At 47.9% G+C, this 11,018-nt stretch overlaps 2 protein-coding genes across 2 annotated transcripts in view; both read left to right on the forward strand.

Annotated features, from left to right (window-relative positions):
• Positions 1–11,018, forward strand: part of LOC307006888 (uncharacterized protein) — a gene marked incomplete at its 3' end in the record, with an annotated part of 285,408 nt that overhangs the window by 45,340 nt on the left and 229,050 nt on the right. The gene's annotated exons all lie outside the window — the stretch shown is intronic.
• Positions 10,261–11,018, forward strand: part of LOC307006895 (epithelial membrane protein 1) — a 10,941-nt gene continuing 10,183 nt past the window's right edge. Inside the window, exons 1-2 of the mRNA XM_079628385.1 lie at positions 10,261–10,458; positions 10,841–10,920. Coding sequence (XP_079484511.1) covers positions 10,843–10,920 — 78 coding nt within the window. The 5' untranslated portion in view covers positions 10,261–10,458; positions 10,841–10,842. The remainder of the gene's footprint in view (positions 10,459–10,840; positions 10,921–11,018) is intronic.

The raw sequence follows: 11,018 nt of genomic DNA on the forward strand, positions 1-11,018 counted from the left end.
CGCCAATCCCTCCCGGCCCAGCATACCCTTGGCCCGCCAATCCCTCTCGTCCCATCATACCCTTGGCCCGCCAATCCCTCTCGTCCCACCATACCCTTGGCCCGCCAATCCCTCTCGGCCCACCATACCCCGGTGGCCCGCCAATCCCTCTCGTCCCATCATACCCTTGGCCCGCCAATCCCTCTCGGCCCATCATACCCCGGTGACCCGCCAATCCCTCTCGTCCCATCATACCCCGGTGACCCGCCAATCCCTCTCGTCCCATCATACCCCGGTGGCCCGCCAATCCCTCTCGGCCCATCATACCCTTGGCCCGCCAATCCCTCTCGGCCCATCATACCCTTGGCCCGCCAATCCCTCCCGGCCCATCATACCCTTGGCCCGCCAATCCCTCTCGTCCCATCATACCCCGGTGGCCTGCCAATCCCTCTCGTTCCATCATACCCTTGGCCCGCCAATCCCTCCCGGCCCACCATACCCTTGGCCCGCCAATCTCTCCCGGCCCACCATACCCTTGGCCCGCCAATCTCTCCCGGCCCACCATACCCTTGGCCCGCCAATCCCTCCCGGCCCACCATACCCTTGGCCCGCCAATCCCTCTCGTCCCATCATACCCCGGTGGCCCGCCAATCCCTCCCGGCCCAGCATACCCTTGGCCCGCCAATCCCTCTCGGCCCACCATACCCTTGGCCCGCCAATCCCTCCCGGCCCACCATACCCTTGGCCCGCCAATCCCTCTCGGCCCAGCATACCCTTGGCCCGCCAATCCCTCCCGGCCCAGCATACCCTTGGCCCGCCAATCCCTCTCGGCCCATCATACCCCGGTGACCCGCCAATCCCTCTCGTCCCATCATACCCCGGTGGCCCGCCAATCCCTCTCGGCCCATCATACCCTTGGCCCGCCAATCCCTCTCGGCCCATCATACCCTTGGCCCGCCAATCCCTCCCGGCCCACCATACCCTTGGCCCGCCAATCCCTCTCGTCCCATCATACCCCGGTGGCCCGCCAATCCCTCCCGGCCCAGCATACCCTTGGCCCGCCAATCCCTCTCGGCCCACCATACCCTTGGCCCGCCAATCCCTCCCGGCCCACCATACCCTTGGCCCGCCAATCTCTCCCGGCCCACCATACCCTTGGCCCGCCAATCCCTCTCGTCCCATCATACCCTTGGCCCGCCAATCCCTCTCGGCCCACCATACCCTTGGCCCGCCAATCCCTCCCGGCCCACCATACCCTTGGCCCGCCAATCTCTCCCGGCCCACCATACCCTTGGCCCGCCAATCTCTCCCGGCCCACCATACCCTTGGCCCGCCAATCCCTCCCGGCCCAGCATACCCTTGGCCCGCCAATCCCTCTCGTCCCATCATACCCCGGTGGCCCGCCAATCCCTCCCGGCCCAGCATACCCTTGGCCCGCCAATCCCTCCCGGCCCAGCATACCCTTGGCCCGCCAATCCCTCTCGTCCCATCATACCCCGGTGGCCCGCCAATCCCTCTCATCCAACCATACCCTTGGCCCGCCAATCCCTCTCGGCCCAGGATACCTCCGTGGGTTTCCAGTGGCTCGCCAACCCGTCAGAACGGCTGACTTAAAAAGTTCCTGACGGGGTTAGAAAGGTTGGGACCTGTCCAAGGTCCTCAAGGTCCTCAGATGGCTGAACTGAGGCCCCTCTTGCTCAAGATCACCCTCCTGTTGGCTTTGGTGTTGGTCAAGCTCATAGGGGACTTGCAAGCGCTCTCATGAACACTTCCTGCCTTGTGTTTGGGCCCAATAACTGTAAGGATATATCTTTGATTTAGGCTGATCAGATTCACCATCAGTGAAGCTCCTCCCACTGCAATCGCATCATCAGTGAAGCTCCTCCCACAGCAGTTCACCAATAAATGCTGGAATATTCCCATCAGTCTACAAGTGAACAGTTGTATAATTTAGACATCCCTGCTCTTCAGGAACGGGTTTCGTCTGCTTAGCCGGTCCAGGTTCAGCGCTTTCTGCCTAAACCTGACTGTTCTGGAGACTTTATCTCGCTTCTAAGTGTCCCAGTGTGGACTCTAGGCTGCCTATCTAGAATGCTAATATTGTTATCATTGTAGTTATCATTAAACTTATCAATATATTCATATACATTCACACTTCTTGGCGTGAATCAGCGTTAAATGTTTAAATGATTTCATGCAAGTTATTTCTGATTACATCTTGATTGCAGATTTGCCTGACATCGTCTTCATTAGGGTCTTCATTATTTTTTTAAATAAATGTGATTAATGTATTTTTTCAACTAATTCAATGAACTAATAATAATATAATAATAATAATAATGATGATGATGCTATGCTTGAAACAGCCAGCAGCAGTGTGTGCAACCCCTCATCTGTGGGACGGAGTGTGTGTCAGTGTGTGTGTGAAGTGTGTGAGGGTGCGTCTCTCTTCATCTGTGGGACGGAGTGTGTGTGAGTGTGTGTGAAGTGTGTGAGGGTGCGGCGACTGGTGACTCATGTCATGTTGAGTTGCTTGGCAACTGCAGTTGTTTTCTTTTAAGCTCAAGAAAAATATGAACGTCTGGATGTCATTCACAGAGAGAGACCCATACAGTTGTTCTTTCTATAAAATATGAATAAATAATCAGTATATGTTGAATCATGCATATAATTATAAAATGAAGATGAACATTAGTAACCTTAATGTTTTTTAATAGTAGCAGATTAGGGTACTTTATAAAAAATGTGTGTGAGATGGATGAGACCGGTTTGAAAGAAAGAGAGAGTGTGTGTGTGTGTGTGTGTGTGTGTGTGTGTGTGTGTGTGTGTGTGTGTGTGTGTGTGTGTGTGTGCGCGTGTGTGTGTGTGTGTGTGTGTGTGTGTGTGTGCGTGTGGGAACATGTGAGTATGAGAACTGAAATATGGGAGCGTCCAAAACATTCCCATCCTGATTTCAACACAAACACGCAACAATAAAAAGCATTTCAAAACACTGTCTGATGTTCATCACACACACACACACACACACACACACACACACACACACACACACACACACACACACACACACACACACACACACACACACACACACACACACACACACACACACAGGGTGGATAACAGGAGATGATTGAAGAAAGATCATAACGGATTATACACATGGTTGACGCAGGACTTTCTTGTTCTTACACAAAGACGTTATTGTGTGTGTGTGTGTGTGTGTGTGTGTGTGTGTGTGTGTGTGTGTGTGTGTGTGTTCTGCTGCTCAGGTGAGGTTGTATCTGTCCTGCAGGTGAAATCTGGTTGGACAACATTTCTAAATGATCCCGTCTTCTCGTTAGGGTGTGTGTCTGTCACACAGGGTGTGTGTGTGTGTATGTGTGTGTGTGTGTGTATTTACTCACTGGGAATCACTGAAACACATTTCACAAAAAACCACAGCAAAGACCGAAAACAACAGGACTAAATGAAGTGTTTGGTGTTTTTATGGATCCGGGCAACAAATATCTCAGACACCAAGCCTTCTTTCAACATCTCAGCAACTCCTTCATGATCAGCTTATGAGCTCAAAGCTCCGCATCTCAGTTGAAAACATCAGTTCTGCTTAACATTACAGCATTCATTATTTTAGACATTACTGAAAAGCTTTACTGAACTCTGGCATCTAGAGACTCTCATTAGAATAATATCTGGCATAGCTACTGTTTTCCAGACTGATTTCTAATATCTATTTCTAATAATTGTTTTGAGACATATAAAAATATGTGACCAGTTTGTCAGTAAACGGTTGGTGGTCATTTTCCTATTAAGCACTAAAACTATTGGACAGGCCAGTTGGACTGAATCGCATCTAAAGTTCATGGGATCTGGTCCACATTTGACAATAATGATCATCATTTTCTACAGTTATTAGAGGATATCAGTGGCGACTCCATCATGTGTCTCGTGTCCTGATTTTAAATCCAGCATTAAAGCTTTCAGTGGTTGGTGTGAGTGATGGTCTGTGTGTGTGTGTGTGTGTGTGTGTGTGTGTGTGTGTGTGTGTGTGTGTGAGAGAGAGAGAGAGCCAGTCATTGGTGTTATCAGTTACAGAAAGCTTTCACAGAGCCGGCGGGAAAAGGGCTTGTCAGGACCTTCCTAAACGCTACACCCTTTGAGAAAGAGAAACACTACAGGAATGAGAGTGAGGGGGCGGAGTCAGGGGCGGGGCCTGTTAGAGAGCGACTGGTGGGATAGTTCAGGGAATGGGCAGTAATGAGAGTGAGGGGCGGAGTCAGGGGCGGGGCCTGTTAGAGAGTGGCTGGTGGGATAGATTGAGGGGGCGGGGTCAGGGGCGGGGCCTGTTAGAGAGGGGCTGTGGGATAGTTCAGGGAATGGGCAGTAATGAGAGTGAGGGGGCGGAGTCAGGGGCGGGGCCTACTAGAGAGCGGCTGGTGGGACAGTTGAGAGTAAAGGCAGTAATGAGAGTGAGGGGCGGAGTCAGGGGCGGGGCCTGTTAGAGAGCGGCTGGTGGGATAGTTCAGGGAATGGGCAGTAATGAGAGTGAGGGGGCGGAGTCAGGGGCGGGGCCTGCTAGAGAGCGGCTGGTGGGATAGTTCAGGGAATGGGCAGTAATGAGAGTGAGGGGGCGGAGTCAGGGGCGGGGCCTGCTAGAGAGCGGCTGGTGGGATAGTTCAGGGAATGGGCAGTAATGAGAGTGAGGGGGCGGAGTCAGGGGCGGGGCCTGCTAGAGAGCGGCTGGTGAGATAGTTCAGGGAATGGGCAGTAATGAGAGTGAGGCGGCGGAGTCAGGGGCGGGGCCTGCTAGAGAGCGGCTAGTGGGATAGTTCAGGGAAAGGGCAGTAATGAGAGTGAGGGGGCGGAGTCAGGGGCGGGGGCCTGTTAGAGAGCAGCTAGTGGGATAGTTGAGGGTACAGCTGACTGGTTGCAGTTCCACTCTGATTTGATCGATGATCGATTGCTCCTGTCTGCCTCGCTGTGACTGCTGCTGCTGTGAGTTTGTTTGCTGCGTCTAAGCCTCGTATTAGCTTCGTATTTCTTTCTGTTTTGAACCATCATTTATTATAAATTCTAGTTGTTTATACTACTAAATACATCTTACTCAACATCTCAGATTAACCTGACATTGCTAGCTTCCGTTATTGTCAGCACAATACGCTAACTCGCTAGCCTTTTAACGCACCACCCGTGCGCTCAGTTATTTATTTTTCTCTCGCGCGCCCGCGCCTTTGAGTTCATAAAAGCCCAGGTGAGTAAGAATCAGTCAACAAACACGGTGAGTAATGTCTTCTCCTGTTATTGTCACCTGCACTTCATGTCACATGTTTACCATAGCCTTCTCTGTCGGCAATATAGGATTTATATGTGATAAATGCAAGGAGACAGTCAGGCTGACGGAGAAGATTTCAGAACTAGAGACACGCATCCAAACTTTAATCGAGAATAGTAAGAAGAGTGCTAGAGCTTTAGATACTATTTTGGATGCGCCTAGCCTAGTGAACTCTTTACATGAGTCGGTTCCGGCTGAAGTAGAGCCCGTGCAGCAGGGCAGATGGGTGACAGTGAGAGATCGCTGTAGTCGCGGATCAAAAAACCCCTTTTCCGTTCCGATAACAAATCGATTTGCCCCGCTCAGTGAAACACCCACTGAGAATTATTCTGATTGTGCCCTAGTTATTGGCGATTCTATTACACGGAACGTGAAAATAGAGACACCAGCCACCATAGTCACATGTTTGCCGGGAGCCAGAGCGCCTGACATCAAAGCAAATTTGAAAGTGCTGGCTAATGCTAAACGTAAATTCTCTAAGATTATTATTCACGTCGGCACTAATGATGTTCGACTTCGCCAGTCGGAGATCACCAAAATTAATATTAAAGAGGTGTGTGAACTCGCAAGTACGATGTCAAGCACTGTAATTTGCTCTGGCCCCCTTCCTGTTCGCCGGAGTGATGAGATAGTTAGTAGATTGTGTTCACTCAATGGCTGGCTGTCTGGGTGGTGTCCGCAGAATAATATAGAATTCATAGACAATTGGAAAAGTTTTTGGGGCAAACCTGACCTGTTGAAAAGAGATGGTATTCATCCCTCCTGGGATGGTGCTGCTCTTCTCTCTAGTAATTTGGCTCATAGTCTTAGAGCTAAAACATGACAATCTGGGCCTCAGGTCAGGAAGCAGACAGACTGGCTTAACCGACCGTCTGCTAGCGGCCTCACGTCACCAAGGTCAGATAAATCCCATCACATAGAGCCTCTTTCACCGAGATATCATCATATAGAGACTGTGTCTGTTCCCCGAACTTGGAAATCCAAAATACGTTCAAACCCATCTAAGGTTAAAAATTTAATTGATGTTCAACAAATAAAAAACAGATATAATACAAATGAGCAAATGATAAAGCTTGGGTTGCTGAATATTCGATCTCTTACTTCAAAAGCGCTAATAGTTAATGATATGATTACAGATTATAACCTAGATGTGCTGTGTTTAACAGAAACCTGGCTAAAACCAAACGATTACATTGCTTTAAATGAGTCAACCCCACAAGATTACGGTTATAAACATGAACCTCGTCTGAAACGCAAAGGAGGAGGTGTTGCTGTAATTTATAGTAATATTTTCAAAACCACTAAGAAATCTAGTTGTAAATATAATTCTTTTGAAGTGTTGGTGCTTAATGTAAAAATATCTAGTGTAAACGATAAATCACGTTTGAAAATTCTGCTGGCTACTGTATACAGGCCACCAGGGCACCATACAGACTTTATCAAAGAATTTGCGGACTTTCTATCAGAATTAGTATTGGCTGTAGATAAAGTACTAATTGTTGGTGACTTTAATATACACATAGATAATGAAAAAGATGCATTGGGATTGGCATTTAAAGACATTATAAACTCAATTGGAGTTAGACAACACGTGTCAGGACCGACTCATTGTCGTAATCATACTTTAGATCTAATACTATCACATGGAATAGATATTGATGCCGTTGAAATACTGCAACAGAGCGATGACATCTCAGATCACTATCTAGTCTCGTGTAAATTACATTTAGCCAAGGCTGCAAAGCCGACTCCGTGTTATAAATATGTTAGACCGATCACTTCTGCCACTAAAGATTGCTTTATCAATAATCTTCCTAATCAGTTTCATCATCTCAGCATCCCGGATAGCTTAGAAGAACTTGATATTGCAACAGAAACTTTTAACTCTCTCTTTTCCAGCACTTTAGACACAGTTGCTCCGCTGCGCTTAAAGAAGATTAAAGAACATAGTCCAACGCCGTGGCACAACGAGCACACTCAGGCCCTTAAGAGAGCAGCCAGAAAAATGGAGCGCAACTGGAAGAAAACAAAACTAGAGGTGTTTAGGATTTCATGGAAGGAGAGCTCGATTGCTTACAGAGAGGCTTTAAAAGCTGCTAGATCTGCTTATTTTTCAACCCTATTAGAAGATAATAAACATAATCCTAGGTATTTATTTGAAACAGTGGCTAAACTAACGAAAAAGAAAGCTTCAAGCCCAGAAGTTTCCATGCAACACAGCAGTAATGACTTTATGAACTTCTTCACTTATAAGATCGATAATATCAGGGACAAAATTATAACTATGCAACCGTCTAATACAGTATCGCATCAGGAAGTGCATTGTAGTCTCCCTGAGGGAAAATTTGATTCATTCATTGCTATAGGAGAGGAAGAATTTTGCAAACTCGTCAAATCATCTAAATCGACAACGTGCATGTTAGACCCTATACCGACTAAGCTGCTGAAAGAGATGCTTCCAGATGTCATAGATCCTCTTCTTAATATCATTAATTCATCTTTGTCTCTAGGATACGTACCAAAAACCTTTAAGCTAGCTATGATTAAACCGCTTGTTAAAAAACAGCAACTTGATCCTACAAAGCTAGTCAATTACAGGCCGATCTCTAATCTGCCATTTCTGTCAAAAATATTAGAAAAAGCAGTATCCTCACAACTGTGTTCCTTTCTTGAAAGAAATGATATCTGCGAGGATTTTCAGTCCGGATTTAGACCGTACCATAGTACCGAGACAGCTCTCGTTAGAGTCACAAATGATTTGCTCTTATCATCCGATCGTGGTTGTATCTCTCTATTAGTATTACTGGATCTTAGTGCTGCATTTGACACCATTGACCACAACATCCTTTTAAATAGACTCGAACATTATGTTGGCATTAGTGGAATTGCACTAGCATGGTTTAAATCATACTTATCTGACCGTTATCAGTTTGTAGCAATAAATGAAGAGATGTCTTATCAATCACAAGTTCAGTATGGCGTACCACAAGGCTCAGTACTAGGACCGCTGCTGTTCACTCTGTATATGCTACCATTAGGAGATATCATTAGGAAACATGGAATTAGCTTTCACTGTTATGCCGACGATACTCAGCTGTATATTTCTTCAAAACCTAACGAAACCTACGAATTCACAAAATTAACGGAATGCATAGCCGATATAAAAAATTGGATGACTAGTAATTTCCTACTACTAAATTCAGAAAAAACAGAGATTCTAATTATTGGACAAAAAACTTCCACACGTAATAACCTAGAGTACTGTCTAACACTTGATGGCTGCTCTGTTAAGTCTTCGTCGTCGGTTAGGAACCTGGGTGTGCTCTTTGATACCAATCTTTCATTTGAAAGTCATGTGTCTAGTATCTGTAAAACCGCTTTCTTCCATCTTAAAAATATATCTAAATTACGTCATATGCTCTCAATGAATAATGCAGAACAATTAGTTCATGCGTTTATGACCTCAAGGCTAGATTATTGTAATGCTCTACTGGGTGGTTGCCCTGCACGCTTAATAAACAAACTACAGCTAGTTCAAAACGCAGCAGCTCGAGTGCTTACTAGAACCAGGAAGTATGACCATATTAGCCCTGTTCTGTCAACACTGCATTGGCTGCCTATTAAACATCGGATAAATTTTAAAATATTGCTGATCACTTACAAAGCACTAAATGGTTTAGCTCCGCAGTACTTGAGCGAGCTCTTAACGCATTATAGTCCTTCACGTCTACTGCGATCTCAAAATTCCGGTCAGTTAATAATACCTAGAATATCAAAATCGACTGCTGGCGGTAGATCCTTTTCCTATTTAGCACCAAAACTTTGGAACAGTCTTCCTACCATTGTCCGGGAAGCAGACACACTCTGTCAGTTCAAATCTAGACTAAAAACACATCTCTTCAGCCTAGCATACACATAACACATTATAGACTTATATAATTAGGCTGCATAGTTTAGAACAGCCGGGACCGGGAACACTTCCCGTAATCCTGATGTACTTGGTACATCATAAGAAGGACGGCGTCTACGCTAATATTAGTCTCTCTGTCTATCCCGAGGTTTACCGCTGTCCACTGGAACCGGGCCGTATCCAGATCTGATGAAGGACCAGCGCCAGGACACGACGACGACGCCGCTGACCTGAAGTGTCAACCAGTCTCTCCTCCTCTCCACTCCGACTTCAAACAACCGGAACTGGACAAATACTCTGATTCATTCTGAACTTCATACACTGTTTACTCATTGGCCAGAGGAGAACTGGCCCCCGACTGAGCCTGGGTTCTCCCAAGGTTTTTTTCTCCCTTCTGTCACCTGATGGAGTTTTGGTTCCTTGCCGCTGTTGCCTTACCTTCTGGCTTGCTTAGTTGGGGACATTCAATATTCAACAATATTATAGATCTGCCTTAAAGGTGGATGATGATGAAATTATTTTTTGTATTATTTTCATGTTATCACTGTGAAGCTGCTTTGATACAATCTGTATTGTAAAAAGCGCTATATAAATAAAGATGACTTGACTTGACTGACTACAGGCAGTAATGAGAGTCAGGGGGCGGAGTCAGGGGCGGGATCTGTTAGAGAGCGGCTGGTGGGATAGAGTGAGGGGGCGGAGTCAGGGGCGGGGCCTGCTAGAGAGCGGCTGGTGGGACAGTTGAGGGTAAAGGCAGTAATGAGAGGGAGGGGGCGGAGTCAGGGGCGGGGCCTGCTAGAGAGCGGCTGGTGTGATAGAGTGAGGGGGCGGAGTCAGGGGTGGGGCCTGCTAGAGAGCGGCTGGTGGGACAGTTGAGGGTAAAGGCAGTAATGAGATTGAGGGGGCGGAGTCAGGGGCGGAGTCAGGGGCGGGCGGGGCCTGCTAGAGAGCGGCTGGTGTGATAGAGTGAGGGGGCGGAGTCAGGGGCGGGGCCTGCTAGAGAGCGGCTGGTGGGACAGTTGAGGGTAAAGGCAGTAATGAGAGTGAGGGGGCGGAGTCAGGGCTGGGCCTGCTAGAGAGCGGCTGGTGGGATAGAGTGAGGGGGCGGAGTCAGGGGCGGGGCCTGCTAGACAGCGGCTGCAGGGACAGTTGAGAGCACACATCTCCAGTCGACACTGATCTCATCTGAAGTGTGCCGTTGCCCTCCTCCAGTGATCAGCCTTCTGTTATTCAGCAGGTAAGATCTGAACTCTTCTCAGTCTCTCTGCTCCTCCGCTCGGGAGCTGAGGGGATTCCAGGCTTCACAACACCAGATAAGAGAGTGTGTGTGAGTGTGTGTTGGTGTGTGTCCGGCCGGGAGGAGTGTGTCCGGTCAGGGACAGCAGAAGCATGGAGATCTGAGAGTCTGGAGTGGAGAGGAGCGACGCTGCTTTAAGGAGTGGCATTTCTGTGCAATGCTGAAGACATGTTCCAACCCATCGAGCTAACACTTGATCCGCTCATTCATACCTGCTGAACACACACACACACACCCTCTGAACAGGGCGGGTTCATGGCTTCATGCGCTGCTGTTGAGCCTCACTGAGTGATCTGTGTGTGTGCTTCTCTCCGTCCGGCAGTCATGTTGGAGCTACTCGCCGCCCTCCTGGTCCTCCACCTGTCCTGCATCGCTCTGCTGCTGGCCGCCACCATCAACAACGTGAGTTACACACACCTCATCATTCCTCAGCTTCATTATGTCAGCAGTGTTTGCAATGTCAGCAGTGTTTGCAAACTGTGAGAGAATTCAGCACAAGA

This window comes from Phoxinus phoxinus (assembly GCF_949152265.1).
Source record: "Phoxinus phoxinus genome assembly, chromosome: 1".
In the NCBI taxonomy this organism is placed as follows: Eukaryota; Metazoa; Chordata; class Actinopteri; order Cypriniformes; family Leuciscidae; genus Phoxinus; species Phoxinus phoxinus.